Source organism: Fulmarus glacialis, unplaced genomic scaffold (assembly GCF_000690835.1).
Source record: "Fulmarus glacialis isolate BGI_N327 unplaced genomic scaffold, ASM69083v1 scaffold23051, whole genome shotgun sequence".
NCBI classification, from domain to species: Eukaryota; Metazoa; Chordata; class Aves; order Procellariiformes; family Procellariidae; genus Fulmarus; species Fulmarus glacialis.
In genome coordinates this window covers 55,771-77,477 of record NW_009192487.1, presented here as the reverse complement: position 1 = coordinate 77,477, position 21,707 = coordinate 55,771, and the positions used below count along the sequence as shown (strand labels likewise).

Here is a 21,707-nt window from a genome sequence, read left to right as displayed (position 1 = left end):
GCTAGACACAGCCACACAAGCCCTGCCACACCCACAGGCACACCTCCAGCATTACTGTGACCTTTTTTGCCCCCCGAGCCCTAACAAAGCGCACACTCCCACAGTCTCACACAAAGAGGCTTTCATCCCGTCACCCACATTTGCTGGACACGTTTGCTCTTTCCCAGCAAGGTCCCATGCTCACAGCTACACGGCTGCACCCACACCCCTCCAAAGAGCTACCTTGCGTACGGTGCATGTTCACATACATTCATCCCGATCAACGCCTCCTCTCTCGCAAATGTCCCCGCTCACACCCAACTACTTGTCTGTAGCACGTGTTGCAACCTCACACGATGAAGGAACATTTCTGAGCTTCTTCAAACACCCCCAAGAAACGCTAACCATCTCCTGTGTGCAGGAGTCAAGAACTATTGGGCTTAAACTGCCTTGACTTCGTCTGGCACATGGCTAACATAGCTGTAAGTAAGTAGCTAGATCAAGAATGGACTGGACTGGACATGACTGGACAGTCTTCTTCCCTTGGGCTTTCTCTGTTTTACCTCTGGTCACAGTGCAGCCAGAGCCTCAAGCGTTGACTCTGAGGAACCTCTTGCTGCTCTACACAACTGCCAACAAGCAGGGACTTGCTGACAATGCCCGCTAAAGCTGATGATCCTGCAGGCTCCATCCCTTTGTCCAGTAAAGGCAGATCCCCATAATGGGGAACAGAAAGCAGCTTCTCCCACCACCGCCTGCTTGCAGATGTCTAGGGAGCTCACAAGAGGTGTCCATCTCTCCCTGTGTTACTGGGAGAGATGCTGCTCTCAGGTGCTCTAACGTGGATGGCTGTGGCCTGAGCCAGGAGATGAGATGCCAGATGAGTCAGCCCAGTGCTCCGATGCCTTATCAATGGATGTGCAAATATGGACCAGTGCTCTGCCCCGTTCAGGCAGTATTGCCTGTAAGCACAAGCCCTGAACGTGCAGCCTCACCTTTATTTCAAAGCACTGGCAGAGAGCAAGGAAAGAGCGGTGAGACCATGTGTTTTCTGCATAACACGGAGCACCCCTTTTGCCTCATATGGTGGCATTTCCCCCTAAAGACAACAGGTCAGTAGCCACAGGGGGATTAAGGTTGCAGTGATGCTGTGATGGTTAGTGGAGAATATGTCCTTCTAGAGGGCTTCAGGACAGGCCTGAGGATGTGTATTTGGTGAAAGGGAGAAGACAACCATGTTCTCCATCACTTCCCTTTGCCCAAGCAAGGTCCCTGAGCCCTGATCCCCAGGGTGCCCGCAGTCTCCCCCAGGATTTTGGGGAAGGGCTGGGCACTGCCAGCATGGGGAACTGGCTGGCCCCGCAACACCCTGGGGCGCAGGTTGGGGGGCTGCCCCACCACTTTTGCTCCCCGATGCCTTTAATTGCCACTCTCGCAGCAGTCGGGTGCAGGCGGAAGCTATTTATAGCGGGGAGCCAAGGGGCCGCACGGCTGCAGGGCCAGCGTCGCTGGGTGACATTCAACCTGGCTTTGAGGCTGGGGGGGTGGTGCCAAAATGGGTCCTGGGGGAGGACATTCCTCATAAATCAGCCTGCCATCCCTCTGGCCGCGGCTTTTCTTCTGCCTCCCTCCAGCCTCCCACTGCCGAGCGCAGGCAGCTGTGCCCTAATAGGGACATTCCTGTCCCAGAGGCCCCTGACCCTTCATCCCCATTGTCCCCCCCATCCGGCAGGATTGGGAGGGGGAACAGCAAGAAGACCATCAGCATCAGAGGCGTTCGTGGAGCAGGGAGGGGGAGGCAGGAGGAGGGGGCTCTTACAGCTGGTTGGTGGTCTCAGAGCATCATTACCGCCTTGTAGGGTCTCTGATGTGCTTGTGATGGGGCTCAGTCATCTGGTGACTAAGGGGGCTCGTTTCCCAGGGTCACTGCACCTCTACGGAGCCCATCTGGAATTCACAGGGTCTCACCCGGGGCCACTCCCACTGCAGGGCACTTGCAGGGCGGCTCTCCTTTCCTCACATATCTATTTTCACAAAACAGGCAGGAACTCGATATCTTCAAGAGGCCCCTTCGTCAAAAATGGTGGGAACGGGGGGGCAGTGGTTTCTGAAGCTGCGAGGAGGCAAACACGAGCATGGCTGGGAATAGCTTCCTTTCCTTAGGAAAAAGAGGGGACCAGGAATTGCGGGGTGACTGAAGCCTGGACAGGAGACATGACTTAATGCATTTCATAGGAGAAGGGACCACTTTTGCAAAGCCAGGAGTCCCTCTGCTTTATTTTACTGGGAGCCTGCTTCAGCCATCCCGTCTCACCTACGAAGGAAATGTGATGCTGCAGTGCCCTGCATCCCCTCCAGTTTGCAGCCACGGCTGCCTGGCACCAAGCACTTCCAGAGTTAAAATATCTGTGGTGCCCGCATGTCACACTCCCCCGCAGGAGGCCACCAAGGCACGAGGGAGGAGACAGCTTTTTGCTTTGTTTTGGTGGCACAGGTCTTTCTCCCAGCCATGCCCACTGCTTTGGTGTCCCCGATTGGGCCGGGAGCCCTCTCCCCATGGCCGAGTGTCAAACAGCAGTTAGCAGCACGTGGTATCACCAGCAAACTCGGTGCTGCGACACAGTGGGAAGAAACCCAACCCTTGTGACCTTGGGGCAGCGTTATCTCAGCGGGGAGGCAACATGTGACACATGCCACCCATTGGTGCTGCCTGAAAGCAGAATATGGGTCATTTTTGTCTGTGGTGCCGTGCTGGCAGGGCATGATGCCCTTTAGCTACCCTGTGGTGTTAATGCCACTAATGTTGGGCTCTCTGGTTCCTCCCACAGCTGGCGGCACAGGTCCTGGAGCCCAGGAGCATCGGCTTCGGGATGGTGGATTCCAAGAAGGATGCCAAACTTGCTAAAAAACTAGGTTAGTCCCATACCTGATATCTCTGGAATGGCTTGGAGAGGGTGTTGGAGTGATGCCCAACAACCAGCCCCATAGAGGACAGCCAAATCCTTGCCACCAAGATGGGGAGGGTGATGGTGGCAATTGCACACTGACCACCTGCCCACCCCAACGTGGGCAGGATCAAGTTGGGGGACAAGGATGAGACACCCTTCCAGCTAAAAGCTTCCTTGCTCAGAGTGCCAAAACAAAACCAAACCAAGAGAAAAAGAAAACCAATTCATGCCATAGCAATGACAGGGTGGAAGCTCACAGCTTGCTGAACAGAAACTGTAGATAGGTGTCATGGAGTAACTCCATGCTCTTCCTGCAGAGAGACAGGTCTGACACAGTGGCGCAGAACCAAAACCTACAGGGATATGACATAGGCCCCCAAATGTCACCAGCCCCATGGCAGAGTGACCCCCAGCCACTAATGGGAGAGCCACAGCCTTGCAATGGTTTGGCAGCCAGCTGCCAACCCTTCCTGACTTGCTCCCCAGAGCAGAAGAGGGAACCTCCTGTAAAGATGAAAGGCTGCTGCATTGCCCACCCCTGGAAACAGCTGCCTTCCAGGGGCTGGCAATTCCTTCATATTTTAGCCCACAAAGCAATATGGAAATACTATGGCACATAAATACAACAGCACATAAGTATACCATTAGGCTTAAGGTCAGAGACTGTTTCAGCATACTGGACTGTATAGTGGACTGTAATTTTCTTTCCTAAATTAGAGGCTAAGTGTGCTGATGGAAGCCAAACTAAAGCTGAGAGCTTCTGCCTGCCCAAGAAGGAACAAACTACCAACCACCTTGACCTGTGGTACTCTGCCATCATGCATTGCAGGAGCTTAGTGCTGCTGATTCTGGAGCCTCCACTGAGATACTGTGGCAACCAATCCTCAGTCCAGTGATATCATTCAAATCTGCCAGCCTGCCACCTGTGGCATCTCTACCATAGGTTTCTAACCCTTTTGCCAAGGCTAGCTAAGCCGCAGAGAGTTTGAAGCTCGCTTTGGCTTCCAGCTCACTGTTTTTGTTCACATAGTTCAGCCTTCTCTAGGCAGAGAGCACAGCCCACATCAAAATCCATTTTCCATCTAGTGTCAGGTTGTTCAAATTTGGGATGTCAGTTAGAGCCCAGTGCTATTTACTGCAATATAGATAGCCAAGCTAAAACAAGTTCCTGGTACAGAATCTTTCCAACTGAGGCCAAACTGTGACCTCAATGAAAAAGTTCAACATTTGGGAAGAAGCTACCGCAAGTTCTGGGTGAGGGCTGTCCCTCGTGCCATGACACATCAGTCAGGAGATTGCTCGGGTCGTTTCTAACTGGACCAACTCAGAAAATTGGCAATTGTGTTTTCCCAGGAGGTGTTGCTAGAATAACAAGCAAGATACTCTGTAGTAAAAATGCTTTTAGTGACATGTTGACCACATCATGTTTCCTGTCTCCTTCTTGCAGGCTTGGTTGAAGAGGGAAGTCTCTATGTCTTTAAGGAGGAGCGGTTGATCGAATTTGATGGGGAACTGGCCACGGATGTCTTGGTGGAATTCCTCTTGGATGTAAGCACAGATAAGCTCAGAGCTAGATAAAGCCTCTCAAAGACGACCTTGCAAATACTCATTTTGCTGAAAAGCACTGGTTTATCTTTATTTGAAATGCCATCCCTGTTTGCTACACACTGGTAGAGATGATGTTTGCCAGCTTCCCAAATACTTGTCTGACCATGAGTTCCCGGGAAAGCTGGTACCTTTATATGCCACCAACTGCTTACATCTTAAAGACATTTTTCCCTCTTCACTGTTTATGGAGTATTTGATTGGAAGCAAGCAACAATCCCACATAACTAGCTGCTAGCTCAGTTAGCAAGCTGGCATGCAAACACTGCCATTTGCAAAATCTTTCACTTTTTTTTTTTTTAAAGAAGAGTTATTTTCAAAAAACATGCAAGAAGTAGCATTCCCATAGAAGAGCAACTAAAACCAGTTCAATTCATTGAAAAAGATATATGCTGCAAACTATTTGCCCATTTCTAGACACAACCGCACAAACAACGTAGTGTGCTACTGCCTCTTCAGTGAACTTACCAAATTGCACTGCCATGAGTTAGAGAAGAGCCTAGGACTCAGTGCTCTCAGGTCATTTTGTGCACAGGCACAATATGTACTCACCCTTGTGCCTAAATGCAAAAGAGATGCTGACTCCCTCATCAACGTGTTGCACTTCTCTTTACATTTTATTCCAATAGCCCAGAAACATGGTCTTTGCTTTGTAGTGAAAACATTTTGCAGTGGCTTGGCTTTCCTTTGAAATGAGGCTCCCTTTATGAGCAGCCGTGCAATAATGCAGATAAGGCAGGTAAGGCAAGCAGCGGAGCCAGCAGAGTTTGTTTCCCAGGGTGGCAGGTTTTTTTAGGAATGCCAGCGGCGAAAGGCACGTCTGGGGAAGAGAAACAGCTCCCTAGGACCTCAGCTCTCCTGCGGCAATGCGTCTGTGACTGCATGCATCAGGTATTGTGGCCAAAACACATATAAGTGCCTTCAGGGACAGAAGCGGGCGTCTTGCCCCACCTAGGAGGGCCACAGGCAGGGCAGGGCTTTGCTGTGACCCCAGCAGCGGTGGGATCCCTGGTTCCTGTGGCTCAGGCCACTGCGTCAGCAGGGAGCTGCCCACACTGCTCTGGACACAGCAGAGGCACAGCCGCACGCCAGAGCATCACTCGCAAGGGGTGCAGCGTGAGGCACTTTGTGAGGTTTTGCTTGCTGTACTTTGTGGTATGCCGCTGAAGAACCATGTTCTGTGAACAAAGGAAGAGAGGAAGGATTTCTGTTTGTGTTTTCCACTCGAGAGGGAAAATACCTAGCAAAGCAGGGAAATAAAAGCAAACACATCTGTGGTGCCCCGGCAGCCTGCTCTCAAAGCAAAACAAACCCAGAGGTCCTCTACTCCTCTGTAGGCTGTACAGTGGCCTGTCTGCATTTTTTTTTTCCTAGTGAAGCCACACCTGATTTACACCAGTATTTCTGGGCAAAATAATCATACCAAATCTTTTCACCAGCAGTAACTAGTTAAGAAAACAGAAACAAAGATTAGACTAACAACAGGCTGAAGCAGCAGATAGCTCTTCCAACTTCCTCATCAACACTGTGACGTGTCTGGGGCCAAAGCATGGGTTTAACCCATTCTGCATAAGGAGGATCAGCCAGGAAAATTCATATCCAGACTTTCCACTGCTCCAAAACATTGTTTAGCCACACTCTAGCATGCTGGTTTTAATGTTTTCTGAAAGCAAGTTCCTTGCAGTAACCTCTTCCAGCAAATTACAGTTAAAAACAAATACATCCATCATTCACAGAAGCTCAGTCTCCATGCCAGCCCCTTTCAACTGCTCTCCCTTTTTCTCAGCTGCTCTAAAGCCAGTTGCAACTGCTACCCCTTATCTCGCATCACAGCAGGTCCCTCAGCATCCATTTGGGTTACCCAGACCTCTGTCAGCTTCCCTCTAGATGCTTCAACCTATGCAGTGAACCTACTAACAGCTCCCTCTGAAGGTGACCTGCATCTCTCGGTTCCTCACATTAAGACAGAGAGCACTAAGCAGGGTTTCCAGCAGCAGAGAAATTGGGTGACCTCTTTCTCCCCACTTAGGCTGCTAGTGACATACCCTGCCAGGCATAGGTTGGTGCTGCAAATCGTTGCGTTATCATCAAATGCATTTCTCATGGCAGCTGCTAGAAGACCCCGTGGAGATCCTAAACAGCAAGCTGGAGCTTCAGGCCTTTGACCAAATCGATGAGGAAATCAAACTCATTGGCTACTTCAAAGGAGAAGACTCTGAACGTAAGACGAATATGTTCCTCTTGGGGCTTGGAGCCTGGCTGGGGGGTGGGCATTGGTTCTTCTGCATGAACGTTAGGGCTGTGTGGGTATATGGCAGGCTGTGACAGTGCCAGAGTTGCTGGAGGATGAGGTGGGGTTGCAGGCAAGTTTCTGCTGTTGCTATCCATGAGCCCATTCCTACACCAACAGTGGAGACCCTTCTGCAAGGTGTCTGCTGGCAAGAGAAGGGGGCGATTATCCAGGGTCTCCTGAAGTAAAGTAAGTCTACCTCACCCAAAATCAGCTGAGGTTACAGTTACCTTGGGTGAGCACCTAAAGGGAGCAAAGCTCCCTCTCTGACAAGCAGTGAGCCCAAAAGGTCAAAGAAAGAGGGAGGGATGTCGCACAATAAATACTAACATGGCAAACACACAGCCGCAGTAAGCAGGACGCCTCAGGGCAGCCTGGCAGAGGCACTGACCTGTTTCTCCTCGCTGAACCCCAAGACTGAGAAGAAGCTGATCCCATGCCCTGAGGGATGTGCAACTCAGGGACCATGCCAGGCAAAACCATCAGCTTTCAGAAGTCTTGAGAAACCCTCACCAGAGATTCTCCCCGGCAAGCCCCAGCAGTCTCCTCTGCCAGCCCCAAGCGCTCCCCCTGCTCTCCGGGCAGTGCTGGCAGCGTGCACCCCACACTTGCAAGGCTTGCCTTTAGCAAAAAGACAGGTATTCTTACCTGAACGAGCAACATATCATCAGGTCTGCTGCACCTCATCAGCCCATCCACCTCTCCCTTCAGCTTTCTCACCCGCTCAAAATGGCAGGGCAGCTTGGGAAGGGCTGTGCCCCTAACCTGTTCAGTAATAAGTATTTTGAAGAAAGGTGGGAAGGGCTCCCACCAGGCTGAGAGCATCCTTCCTGACTCCAGCTGAGGACCTGATACCCGTAACTGTAAAAACATACCTCGTTCCTGCCCCCTGCTCCTGCAGCAGGAGAAGCGTGCCTAATTGTGCTTGGTGACTGTTTAGGGAACAGAAGCAATCATTAATGCTGGAGAAACTCCATGTATTTCCCAGGCTGAACTACTGCTTGTGCAAGAGGGCAGCTGCAAACACCCTTATCAACAGGCTGGAGTTATAACCCCTGGACCTGCTTTGTAGGGCTGCTGATTTCAGCCCTAGTTAAGCGTGGCATGCCGGGATCTGTAGTTTCTCTGAGCGCTGTGGGGCTGCACAACATGTGTCCTGTTCGCTCCACGTGAAATGGTCCTTGTTTGTAAACCCTGGAAGGGTGGAAGAAACATAGTGCTGTCATCTGATGTATTTTGCAATAATTTATATTTGTTCTTCCCTAGTGCCTTCTGTGCTGATTGGAGCGTGGCCAGCTGCCTGTGAAATCTTTTCTTCATTCCCCTTTTCTCCCTCCAGATTACAAGGCATTTGAAGAAGCCGCTGAACACTTCCAGCCGTACATCAAGTTCTTTGCCACCTTCGACAAAGGGGTAAGCATCCATGTACCTCACTGTGGGAGATCACAACCTCCACCACCTGTTTTCCAGAAGCTCAGGATGCTCCCAGATTTAATATCTGGCTCCAGCCTCTCATTTTCAGCGTTCCTGTAATTTGTGGTATTGGTGTCCGCATTTGGATTTGGTCCTGTCGCAAGATAAAAGGCCATTGCTGCAGAGTGGGGGCAGGTCCTGGTCCGGGTTTGGAAACCAGCCCCATTAGGTTTGTGGGACCTTGACTCTGCCTTTGCTTTGCCCCAGTGCTTGAGACCAGTAGTGTAGAGAGCATCAGTGTTTTTTTTAACCAAGGAAAGATCCCTTCATATTTTGTTGGCCACCCTTAAAAGGTCATGCTCTGAAAGAGAGCCAGCACCTTGACCTCAGCTCTGCCACTGGGAGAGACTCTGGGCAGGCAAAGAGGTACGTCAGGCTCACTCACCTCTGACCATCTGCACTGCAACAGGTTGCCAAGAAGCTAGGTCTGAAGATGAACGAGGTGGACTTCTATGAACCGTTTATGGATGAGCCTGTTCACATCCCCGATAAGCCTTACACAGAAGAGGAGCTGGTTGAATTTGTGAAGGAGCACAAAAGGTACGTAGCATGCAGGACACTCCTGGCCATGGGAAGCGGGTAAAGGTGTCTGTCATTGCAGGCTTGCCCCTCTAGGGCATCCCTCTCAGTAAAAATTAGGATGACGACCACCTTTTGGCGATTTGCTGACCCACGTTTGGGATTTTGGCTGGTCTTTTCCTACTCCCAGAGGTGCAAGTATCTGTGCCGCAACCAGAGCCCACCACTGTGGGGCTGTGACAACACAGCTTCCCTCCTCCTCCTCTCTGGTTAGCCTTCCCTCAAAGAGCAGGGAGGCTTGCAGGCAGTGGAGAACAGAAACCCTGCCCTACTTGCCCATGCTTTTAATTTAGGTCTGTACAGAAGATTGTCTTCTCCAAGGCCTGTCAAGCCAAAACAAAATTCTGTCCAGTCCCTCCTTCCCCCAAACAGCTTCACTAATGGGTATATCCCTCTCCTGATGTCAGATATGGCTGTAGGCAGGTTCTGAGCTCAGACCAAGCCTGGAGGAACTGTGATGGACTAAGAGGCTCCTGCTGAATGCCAGCGCAGAGAGGAAGCCACTGCTGTTATGGCTGTCTTAGTCCTCATCTGCAAAGGTGCTGAACACCTACAATGTTTGATCAAGTCAGTGGGAGCTGTGGATGGTCCATGCTTTTTTGCAATCAGGTTTATTGCACAGTTGTTTAGGGACTCGGCCACCAACAGTCTGGAAGCAACGGGAAAGGCAGATCCCGTGTAAAAGCACAGGGTTATGTATAAGGGCACAACTACTTATGAAGTGCTGTATTTTTACACCCTTAAAAATACAGCACAGGATACTCACACAGGCTATCTGCTGCTCCTGCAGCTGCATTTCCCAGCAGATATTCAAAGGGCCAGAAAAGAGTTCAAGAAAAGCAGGGCCATTGATACTGTTAGGGGAGCCCAACTCGGGCTGAGCTGGAGGTTTGTGTTCATACACAGAGGGGTCAGAGACAGGAGATCATCTCCAGAGTCTGCCAGTCATCAGACTTGGAAACAGATCTCTGCTTTTTCTGAAATATGAAGGGGTCCTCTATCTCCCATGTACTCGCGGGTCACTTTGCTGACCTCCTGGACTTCCTGACCCCAGTCCTTCCCATCTTTCTTCCCAAGCTCTTTCTGCCAGGCAGCAGTGTCAGAAGGCTGATTAAACACAGTCAGCTAAGTGCTAGCCTAATAAGGCAAGCTCTCCACCAGCACAAAATTGCAGTGGAACCCCCCCAAGTCTTACATATTTCAAGATGCTATGTTGTGCTTGGTAGGAGCAAGGGGTTGGGCCATATATTTTGCAAGTGCCAAGGCTCAGAAGGGAATTAAAAGGAATCTCATGAAATCGGATGCCTGAAATCCCAAACCTGCCAAGGAGCTACCATGGCGGGGGAAAAACCCTGGGGTGACAGTGGTATGTACCCAGCAGTTAATACTGACTCTCTCGGAGCAGAAGTGCTTCTTCCTGCCTTGCCACCAGTAAAGGACCTAAGCCAAAGGCTGGAAGTGGAATTAGTCAGACACAGAGATGATCAGGCCTGTAGAGAAAAACAAAGCGACCTCAGCAGCTGCCACGTGCTGGTTCCCTGTAGACCACTCGGCAGGATCTTCTGCTCTGCAGGAAGGTGTAGAGGACCACCTGCCTCCTCCCCTTCACACAGCAGACTTTCTCGTTTCACCCCGGCCGGCAAACACGGGCTATCCCTCCGCTGATGTGCAAAGCCCCGCTGCCACCTCTCCACCCTGCAGAAGGAGCCCCGTCACATCACTGGGGAAAGCTCCCAGTGCTCAGCAGTACCCAGGCTCTTTGGCATGCTTTAAACAGCCCTTCCAAAAAGGGCTCCCCACTGCCATGCCCAGGCGGGCTTCACCTCCTCTTCCTCTAGCCCTGCGTGGAAACTGGGATTTGCTGAGCTCTCACTGCAGCCTCAAGACAGGAGCTGAACCAGGTGTCGAGGAGGAGCCCGTACGCAGCCTCCCGGCTGATGCTTCCCTGGGCAGCTGCAGGCAGCGGTGGGAAAGTTCATCCTCTCCCGAGCAGGTCAGGAAGCCGGTGTTCAGCGCAGTGGGGTGACTCGTCCAAGGTCAATAGGTGTCCGGCTGGGGATGGTGGCCGGGCGCCGTGACTCCGAGGTCTCAGCCCAGATTTTGCTCTCAGTTGCACAAATACAAATTACGTGGCAGTTCCTCTGCCTGCAGCAAGAGGCCTCTGGGTTTATGCCTGTTTCACATGCAAAATGCTGGGGGTGGACACCCCCACCCTGTTCTCTGTAACTGTGGTGTAGCATCGTGGGGGCTGAATTCTGCTCCCTCTTATTCACCTAAACCCCACTTACCTCTCTCCCTCCACCATTGGGGAGTAACCAAAGTAAATCTTGAGTAACTCCGCAAACAATCGGTACACATGGGTGTGATCAAATCCTTCCCACTGAGTTTCCTTTCTCCAAAAGCTGCCCGCAGAGAATGGCTAGGGAAAGCATCTTGAAAGCCAGGTACGAGTACATAATGTGCATTCACCTGATATAATCTCCAGTTTCTGACAATCAGCAATAGGGAGACTTGCTGGGTCAAAAATTGTATACCTGATCTTGTGCTTAGTGGCTATTTCTTCAATTTCTGTAGTCATTTTTCACCTCGTTTCTATTTTGATGCTGAAAGTATCCAATTGTAATGAGTTCAGTGGCTGAATTACGCATTGCATCACAAGAGCATTCCCATTTGTTCAGCTTATACCTGCTACCTAATAATTTCACTGTGTGCCTACTAGCTCTTGTGTTATGAGGAACAATGACTAGCCATTCCCTGTTTCACTTTTTTTTTTTACCATTCCCAATGTTTTAGATCCCCTGCCAATATCCTCTTTTACAAGATAAAGAGTTCTCATCTATTTAATCTCCCCCAAACAGAGGTCATTCCATACCTTCTTTCACTGCTGCCATGTTTCCATGTCCCTTTTTCAGTTGTCCCATACCGTTTCTGTGATGGGATGACCAGAACCACAAATACGTTCACTGTGGAGGTGCGTAGTGTAGTTGTCCATTGCTGTAACGGTATGATGTGTTTTCCCACTTGTTTGTAACCTTCTTTTTGCCTTTTGCCTTTGGAGCTGATGCCTTCTCAGTTTGTGACTCCTGGGCTCCTTTCCTGAGAGGCAATAATTAATTATAACTAATTTAGAACCCATTGTTGTATCTGTATAATCAGGGTTGTTTTTCTGCAAGTGCGTTACTTCCTAAGTCTATCATGCAGACACTCAAATCCCAGGAGATCCCGCTGTATCTCCTCACAGTCAGGGCTGTGTTGGTTTGTCTGAAGAATTGCATATGATAAGGAAACGCTACCATATTCCTATTTCCCATCTTTTTCAGATTACGTGAGAATACGTTATGCATATGATCATGCTAAAGCATATGCTATGAATCTTAATTGGTTAATTCCTTCTGTCGTGAAAACCGACATTCATCTCCACCCTTCATCTTCCAATGTCATTAATCCACAGAAGGATCTCTCCTCTAATCTAACTGCAGCTTAGTTTCTCTGAGACCCTTTAGCAAGGGACCTTGTCCAATGGTCCTCTGAAGACAGTTTACTGCATTGACCAACATACCTTTGCCCGCTCGTTGACTTGCTCTGGGAACTCCAGCAGATCCATGGCCATAATTTTCCTCTTAAAGGCCATGCGTCTCTTGTCCTATCACATCATATTCCTTCAAATGTCTGTTAACCCTATTTTTTCTGGTAGCATCGTGCCTATAAGGAAGTCACCCTTCCAGATCTGTGGCTCCTCAAGTCCTTTAGGAACCTCTAAAAAACGCTCCTTGTTTCCACTGCTCTGGTAGCGAGGCAAACCAAAGCGACAGGTTACACATCTCATTGATGCCACCTGGTCCTGGCAACGTGCTGCTACTCCCTTTGCCAATTTGTTCTAGGGCCTCATCGACTGACATTTCTCTTTGCAGCAGCTCCTGGGGCTGGTCTGCCAGGGAGACCCGCTCTGCTGGGGGAACCTCCCTGAACACCTGATGCCAGAGTGAGCAGAGGTGCAAAAGATTACTTGTGCTTGTCTGCCATGGCCTTGTGCCCCTTTAACACCCCAGTCACCTCTCAGCCCGCCAGGCTCTCTGACAGGCTTCCTGCTACAGCTGTGTCTGAAAACATTTACCATTCTTTTTTTTTTTTTGTCCTTTATGAGCTACATCTCAAAAAAACTTGTTTTGGCCAGTCTTATGGTTTAAATCTTCTTGCCAGCGGTTATTATGATCCAAATTTTCTTGCCAGTGATTATTCTGTCTTCTTTGCTTCAGCAGAGTTTGGAAGGATTTTTATGGTGGAATTATGCTGGGGCAAAACCGGGAGAAAAGGGGAACAAAGCCCAGTAGGAATGTCCCAGGGACTGCAATACACAAGTGAATGGGTCACCTCGTCCTCTCAGCAGGGACAGAACAATCTGCCATGTGTAGGACTAATTCACCAGCGTACCCCAGCACAGAGAGGCATCTCATCTTCCCAAGCTCAAATAGTGTCTGCAGTGACTCTAGGGGGGGCAAGGGCAGGGTTTTATCACCATAAATAAAAGCGTAAGTTGACCTACTGTGCCCCCGTGCTTGCATTCAAAATGTGGTGGCTGACGGCGCTGACTCCAGCCACCAACCAAATATGCCATGGTGACCTTTTCCGTGACGCCGGCAGCGTCATGTGTCATGGTGCTGTACGCGTCCTCAGAGAGCGTTTCTGTCTTCCTTTCAGGGCCACCTTGAGGAAACTGCGCCCAGAGGACATGTTTGAGACGTGGGTAAGCACACGTAGTGGGAAGCCTTGCCTCCCCTGCTAGCTTCCAACAAGAAACCACTGCTCAAAAGCTCTAGCCTCTTGTCTTCCCTTCCTTGCAAAGCCACTTTCCCTCCTCTGGGAAGAAGGGAAAGCCTTGGCTATGATGCCCAATGCCTGTATTCAAACTGTGTGCTCAAATGCTTTGCTGAACAGTGGTGGACAGCTGAGCTGGGTCCTGTTTCCACCACAGAGAGAACAGGGAATGCTAACCAAGTGTGCCAGGCGGGGGTTGAGCCTCTGTAGCAGCCATGATATAGCTATGGAGAGCATCCTTCCCAAGGATGCTCTATCTTATCTAAAGGGCATCAGTGCTGGTGGTGGGGTGACTTCAGTGGCCTGCTCGCTGGGCAAGCTACAGAGGTTGTACCGAACAGATGACTCATGGAAATTGTACCAGAGCAGTCGTACAATTCAAAATGCAAGCGAGGGCAGGCAGTTCAGTTAATTATATAGATTACGGAGCAAATCGTGCATTGATTGCACTTCTTATGGTGTGAGCAAGCTGCAAGTCAGCGATTGTGAAGAACTAACCAGTGGTTTGGCACCGATCACATGCAGAGGATTCTCCTGGTCTGCAGGTGTGGGGGAAAAGGGGAAGGGTGAAAATGAAAGAAAAATCATGTATAACAAATTATCCCTTCACTGTGAATGAGTACGATGTTAATAACCAGTCAGGGACCTTCAAGTGCCAGATGAACGCTGAAAAACAAAGCTGAACAGGTGCTTTACAGACGCTAAGGAAGATGCAGTCATTCCTCAGCAGACTGTGCAGAAAGCTCAGCACATTTATAACAGCATTCAGTTACCTCCTTGTTTGGCTGTGTAATGTGAAACGCTGCAGGACTCTGAAGCACCAAAGTCTTTAATACAACAAGGCAAGAGGTAATAAAACTGAATCAGGAGTTACGAGTCACTTACACATGATAGCTTTTCATATTATTTTGAAATACAGGTACTGTATGGAAGATAGCTTCCTAAACCCATTGAAGTCCCTCAAAGTTTGTTCATGGGGCTTCAGTGGGACCCAAATTTCACATGCAGTGGTTTTGCTTTTATACTGAATATATTCTAAAATAGCCCCAGGAAAAGTGTGAATTGTCAGCGATGGGATGTTCGCTTTACCAGCAGCCTGGGAACGCAGAGCTTGCCTCTGCTACGAGCAGGGGACTCGTATCTACAGGTGACAACAGGCTGGATTCTGATCTCACTGCAAGTTCAGAACACCCCCAATGCCTTCATTGGAGCTACTCCAGTTTTGTTTGCTGCCTTGGAGGTCAGAATATAGCTATATTATATAGCTATATATATAGCTTTTTTTTTTTTTTTTTAACTTGCTGTCTGACAATGCTGTGGGCAAATACGGAGAAAAAGCACTGGTGTAGATTTTGCCAGCTGTAAGTGGTCTGAATCCCAAGTAAATCTGCCTAGAATGCCCCAGTGAAAACGTATTCCCTGAAGATGCCAGCAAAGGCCCAGCATCTGCTATTGTTTTTAAAGATAATGTTTTCCACTTAATCTTTCAGGGTTTTTTTTTCCTTTCAGTTTTTGATGGTGGCTTTGTCACCTCTGGGCTCAGAAGGGAAAAGAAATTAGCATTTAGATGGGAATTTTTTCTTGCATTAAAACCAATTGAAATGGAAACAGGGACTGGCAGTGGGTGAGGAAGGTGAAGCCGATCCGTGGGATAATTCAGAGATGACATTCATAGCAGGCGGATGATGAACTGGCCGGCAGATCCATTGGCCTTTCCCAACATCATTACCCATTACTCACGTGTCTCATGGAGAAAAGCAGTCCACCAGGCTGTCATTTCTGTCCTCCACTCAGTGGAGCCCCGAAATGAGCCTCCTACTCAATACCCCTTGCTGCTCACCGAGACCCTCACCTAGAGCAGAAACCCTTCACCTCCTGAAAGTGTCCAAGTGAGCCACCTCGCCTCTCATGTTGTAAAGAAACCTCCTTTGCTGGCCCCATAAGGAGCATGTTTGGGGTCTGAGCACGGTGGCAGATATTTGTTTCCCCACAAACCATCCCCTGGCAGCTGCAAATTTATGAGGGTAGGTGGCCTCGAGCATGGAGGGTATTCCCATGATAGACAGCCCTTGGCCTTCTCTGCAGGCAAGGTTTTGCCCCACACGATCAGAAGCTCCCTTGCCTTTGCCATGATGGTGCCCACCTCATTTTTAGCTGAAGGGTTTCAGCAATGCTACCCAAACTACCTGCTTCAGCGCCTAATACCTCCACAACTCGCCCTCACCTCAGCTCTCATTTCTGGTGTCTCGGTGGGACTCCAGTCAAGCCTCCCTTTGCAATCGTCCTGTTCGTTTGAAGGGATCACACCGCTCCTCGTCTCCAGCAACTGCCCGGACACTGTCCTCCCTCCCTGGCCCATCAGTAATAGTTTTGTTTTTTCCAGGAGGACGACATGGAGGGAATCCATATTGTGGCCTTCGCCGAAGAAGATGACCCAGGTAGGAAGCCGTTTACCTCCTTGCATGACTCTCCGTCACTCAAGACGATGTAGTTTCACGTGCTTTGTTTGCATTGTGGAGCCCCGCGCCCTGGCCGGGACGGGGAGCCCCAGCCTGCCGGGATGGAGAGCCGGGATGCTTCTGGGTGTAAATGCTAGCGTGTGTGCTAGCCAGGATTCAAATTCTGGATATAAACAGATGGCCGGCTGGGAAAAAAAAGTCATCCCCTCCACCCCAGCGCCAGGATTTGCTCCCTACCTCTGCGTCCACCTTGCTGCGTGGCTCCAGGAAAGTACTGAGGGCCGGGCGCGTGATGCGCATGCGGGAAACCCGTGGGCATCAGCTCCTGAAAAGCCGTGGCGTCGGTGTTTCTCAGCACCCTCAGCGTGCCAAAAAGCTTCGGCCTCTCGGGATCTCGGTTCCTCCCTCGCCACAAGAAAATAGTGACATTGTTCCACTCCACGGAAGGATTATGAGACTTAATTCATGTGTAACTAATTTCAATACCCGGGGAGGCTGCTCAAAATTAAAAGCCTTATTATCAGCAGAAAGAGCTGGGAGACAGCATTTTAATGAGAACTATAAACAACTCCTGTGTGCAAAGGGGGGTGAGGGAAGTTGAAAACCCCGCAAGCGAAAAGTGCCTGCATGTTTGCAGGAGAGGGCTGCAGCGGTTCGTGTATCATTTCAGATGGTTTTGAGTTCCTGGAAATCCTGAAGCAGGTTGCCAGGGACAACACTGATAATCCCGACCTGAGCATTGTCTGGATTGACCCCGACGACTTTCCTCTGGTGAGTGGCAGGGGCTCCTTGCCTCTCTTGGTTTAATTCATGGATGGGAGGTGTGGGGTGCATGTATGCGAGTGCAGGAGTTGCCCCAGCGCATGCACAGGATATAAAGGATGGGAAATGGGAACACCGGTGATCCCTGAGAGCTGCTCGTTCGGGTCTGCCTCCCACAAAGGTGGTGTCTTGGGAATATCCCCAGAGCCAGCACTTTCCTTTGCCGTGTGCGGTGGCCCAAGCTTGCGTTCAGCCTCTCTCCTTTCCCGTGCACTCATCGATGCACGCTCCCTGCACCACAGCCCGGCCGGCTGAATTAATGCAATGGGGTATTGCAAATGCCCTTGTCTGAGCTTTGTTTCTCTCTCCTGCAGCTGATCACTTATTGGGAGAAGACCTTCAAGATTGACCTGTTCAGACCACAGATAGGGGTGGTGAACGTCACAGACGTGAGTAGCATGTGCCCAGAAAATCCAGCGATCCCAAGATTACGGTGCTAGAAAGGACGGGATCTGAGGTCCACTGGAATCAGTGGGATTTCTGCTGTTAGGTGGAAGTAGACCAGGCTTTTTCTCCAGGAAAAAGTGTAAAGACCTCACCATTCCCATGCACAGCTGGGTTCATAACACCTCTGATGTCAGGCTTCAGGGCTTTGGTCTGAGCGTGTTTCTGCTACCGAGTCACACACAAACCATGTCTGCTGAGGACAAGAGCAGTCCCTGTGGTCTGAGCTTCAGGGCTTTGCCTGGTTTTGTTTTCCAGGTCTCACATTTCCACCCCAACCCACAGCATGCACTGCTCTGACTGAACCTGGGTGGGCTTGTGGGGGAAAAGCGTGTGTGTAGGGGTGAAAGCAAGCCGTGCTTGGGAGAGGAGAAGAGGAGAAAAAGGAGGGTGTTTTTGCAGCAGAAGCAGAATGGCCCAGCTTGAGTGTAGGAGGGAAAGATGGTCCCCAACAGATGACAGGGAGAAACTGCACAGCTTGAAAAAAAACAAATAAATACACAGCCTTAATAAGATTACGACATAAACTGGTAACAGAGGGATCCTGCTGGGGCGAAGAGGGTACACTGGGGTTCATCGAGGCTCTCCTCCTCGTCAGCCACTGCCATGCAGGTGGTGCTGGAGAGATTTGGGTGGGAAAAGGAGAAGTGTCCGCCCCACGCCCAGTGGCAGTGAAGGGTTTCCACACCATCCTGCAGCCGGCAGTGCTCAGAGGGAGAGCTGCACAGGCAGGTGCTGCTTGGTACCCACAGCATCCACAGCTGTGCATTCGGACCAGCTTTCTAGCAGCTACTGTTTTCATCATGGTTGCCTTCAAGCCAGCAAGCCATGGGACTGATGTCAGGTTGTTCGCACACGGTGAACTTTTAAGGCAGGTGGGAGAGGGACCCATCCAACCCCCACTGGCAGAGATGTGGGGAGAGCTGCTGAGTGCAATGTAATGTGCATCACAGTCCTGACATGACTACGGAGAGAAACCATTTTTCCTCTTTCTGACAATAACTGTCCAGACAATGAGAGAGCACGTAACGCGGCGTGCTCCAGCCTGGCTCGCTTATTACCTTAGTTTATTTTTGATGGTTAAGTGCTAGGTGTTTTAATCTCTTTAAAATGAACCTGTGTGGGTATGTAAGTGTCTCTGGAAGCAGAAATCTCTCCACTGCAGAAGTATTTGTAATTTGGTGCTTGACTTCGTGTTTGAAATTTCAGCTGTATGGGAACCTGATGTTTCATTAGAAGAGAGCAGAGAGGGACTTAGAGTTGGGACAACTGCCCGGGGCTGGGCGCTGGCCCTGGGTCCACCACCAACCTTGCTCCCGGCCCCCATGTCCTCTCTCCTGTACCTCCCCAGAAAAAGAGGAACAGCGAGGGAGTACTAGACGATTGTCCCTCCTGTTATAACAAATGCTGCAAGACCATAAGATGGGAGACGGCAAAGTGATGGTGTTATGAAGAAAGTGGAGGCCCTGGATCTTGCTCGTTCCATTGAGGGGAATGAGAGGGAAGCACACAGGCTGGCTTGGGAGTGACGGAGTAGATGCGGCACTGGCTGGACGCGAGCGGTACTTTACCTGTAATAGAGCAGCATCCGCCAGACCTAGTGAGTGGGGACCCAGTGGGTTAAGGCTTGTTAGCAGAATTGTTAAGGGGGAGACAAAAGAGAAGAGGGACAAGATAGCATCTGTCACCTAAAATCATGAGAGAAATGGACAAGCCAGAAATACAGCCCAAGTGTTCCAGTCTTTTGCCCTTATTACTAGCCTGCAGTATCTCTCTTCATTACATTTACTGCAGCTGGATGTGTTTAAGTCATATCAAAGCTACGTTAAACAGCTATCAATGAAAATTCACGGAAGTAGGATTGTCATTGGCAAAAGAATCATATAGAAAGCAGTATCAGGCAGGAACATATGCCTTATTAACTAACAGTCACTCAGAGACCTGTAAAAACTCATGCATTACCTAGCTTTGGTAAAGTAAATGTTTGAGGCTGTTGATTATAGTATTTGCAATTTTTATTTCATTACTCTTAAGTCTGTTTTCTATTCCTCAAGAGAGAGATTTAAGAAAGTTCTAGGTTGGTGGGTGATATCTAAAACAAACACTGAGCTCATTTTGTTATTTCAGTGTTACATCACTCCATTCAGCCAAGTTACACAGGTACGAAGTGGGGCTTACACAACGGAGTGAAAATAAACACTGCTGTTGGCTTTGGTGGACATAACCCCTGTGACCCCATCGCTTCTCTAAAAACCTGCCAATACAAACACCAGAGCTCCCAGTGGCCCCCACTGGCCCGTCACGTTGTAGTGGCTCAGGACTAGGGCCATGACACGCTACAGAATATTGCTGCTTTATTTGCACAGCATCTTTTCTAGGTGCAATGGGCCCACTCCTGTTCCCCTGATTTAAAGGTGTCACTTTAGCTGACAGTCCTGAGGTGGGGGACAAGATCATCTCATGAAGCAAGAGCTGCATGCCTCTCCGTGGCTCTTTTTTATTACAGTTTTGGTGTTTTAGGAAGAAAATGTTGTAAGGGCGAAACAGCTTTCCCTGAGCAGCAATTTTTATCAAGCCATACAACAAAGAGAATTAGGTGCCACAGACAGGAAAAAAAGTGGGGCGAATTTGCAAAAGCCGATAGTTATCTTCCAACATATGAAAAGCACTTGCTTCTGCAACATCAAACGCTGAATGAGATTACCTCACAGCACCTCTGCGAAACAGGAGGCTGATCCTATTTGATGGAGGGGACACAGTGAAGGGAAAGGGGCTTACCCAGGCATTTACCCAAGGAAGCAAAGCAGGGAGAAAACCTTTCATTTCCAGGTCTCAGAGACTGTCTAAACTATGCTTCCTGTCCTGGCTAATAGCTGCAGTTTAGCCAGCATCTTCTTACTGCATTTTAGACAGCATCTTCTTACTGAATCCCCCCATCCCCTCCAGTTTATGGAAGTAATGCAGACAGCTGGAGAGAAAGAGCAGGGGGCACCTCTAGTCCAGGGCACTGGTGTTTTTCACCATTCTGCAGCTGGAGCATGGTTGAGATGATCTGAGGAAAGGCTCTTCCAAGAGGAGAAACCACTATCACATGTGGAGAGCCCAGAGCAACATCCTGAAGCAAAGGTGATGGTAAAAGAGGCTGGGGAGAAGGGGTGCTGAGAGCAGAGTGTAAAGGCTCAAAGGAAGAGGTCCCAGAAGGGCTCTGGAAGGAAGGAGGGAAATGCTGTGATGTCCTGTGAACGGGGGCAATGCAGGGGGAGCTGGCATAGGTCTCTTTATGCTCTCTTTATGGAGACTTGGAGTCTATAGAACTGGCCAGACGGGGTGAGGACAATGCATCAGGTGGACGATGCTCTTGCTCACAGGTGTAGGCACTGCAGGAGAGGAAGGGGCAGCGGGCACACATCTAACCCAGGGCAAACAGTACCACACACTCATGTAAACCCATTGACCAGTCCCACCACCCCTAGTCAGAGGCAAGAGGGCTTCAGGGGGAAGTGGTAATCCCAACATGTGGGCAGAGAGACGCTGTGGCTGAGCCTGCCTACAGGCTGTGGCAGAGATCCCCCGCCCCTGCATCCCCCCCCGTGCTCCAACCCTTACCCCCACAATAGAACCTGACCTCTTCCTTGTGTCTCTGAGGGTGACTAATCCCCCATCACCTGTCCCCGCAGGCTGACAGCATCTGGATGGAGATCAGAGATGACGATGACCTGCCTACGGCCGAGGAGCTGGAGGACTGGATAGAGGACGTGCTGTCTGGGAAGATAAATACCGAAGATGATGACGACGATGATGATGATGACGATGATGACGACGATGACGATGACGACGATGATGATGACGATGACGACGATGACGACGATGACGACGACTAACTATGACTTTGTGCAGAGGCCTCCCCCCGCGGCAGGTCCCTCCATTGGAAGACCTGTGTTTGAGCGTCAGCAAGCACCACTGCTCCTCTTTCCCCCCTGCCCCGCTCCCCCTGCCCCTGCTCTCGCTGGGACCCCCTGGCCTGATTCTCAGTGGTGCTGAGCCACCAGGACTGCCCCTGCGGCGGGCAGTGCCTGCAGGCACCCAGCACCGCTGTAAATCATGCCTCCTTAGTAAGGGCAACAGGAATCTGCAAGGAATCTGCCCCCAGTGCCCCAGGGCGGGAGGAAAGTGCCTTCCTGCTCGCTGCCAGAGGGACACAGGGAGCCAATTTATATTTTCCATGCTCATCAGCCCAGCACTTAACATCTAAAGACCAAATCTCAAGACATAGGGAAGGCCATTGTAAAGTTT

General features: G+C 50.1%; 1 protein-coding gene across 1 annotated transcript; it reads left to right on the top strand.

Annotated features, from left to right (window-relative positions):
- Positions 1-2,811: 2,811 nt before the first annotated feature.
- Positions 2,812-21,707, top strand: CASQ2 (calsequestrin 2 (cardiac muscle)). Its single transcript, XM_009587100.1, has 10 exons — positions 2,812-2,892; positions 4,375-4,475; positions 6,642-6,753; positions 8,162-8,235; positions 8,705-8,835; positions 13,573-13,618; positions 16,073-16,127; positions 16,819-16,919; positions 17,285-17,359; positions 21,092-21,707. Exons 1-10 carry the CDS (start codon positions 2,850-2,852, stop codon positions 21,293-21,295), a joined length of 942 nt encoding a protein of 313 aa, XP_009585395.1. The 5' UTR covers positions 2,812-2,849; the 3' UTR covers positions 21,296-21,707.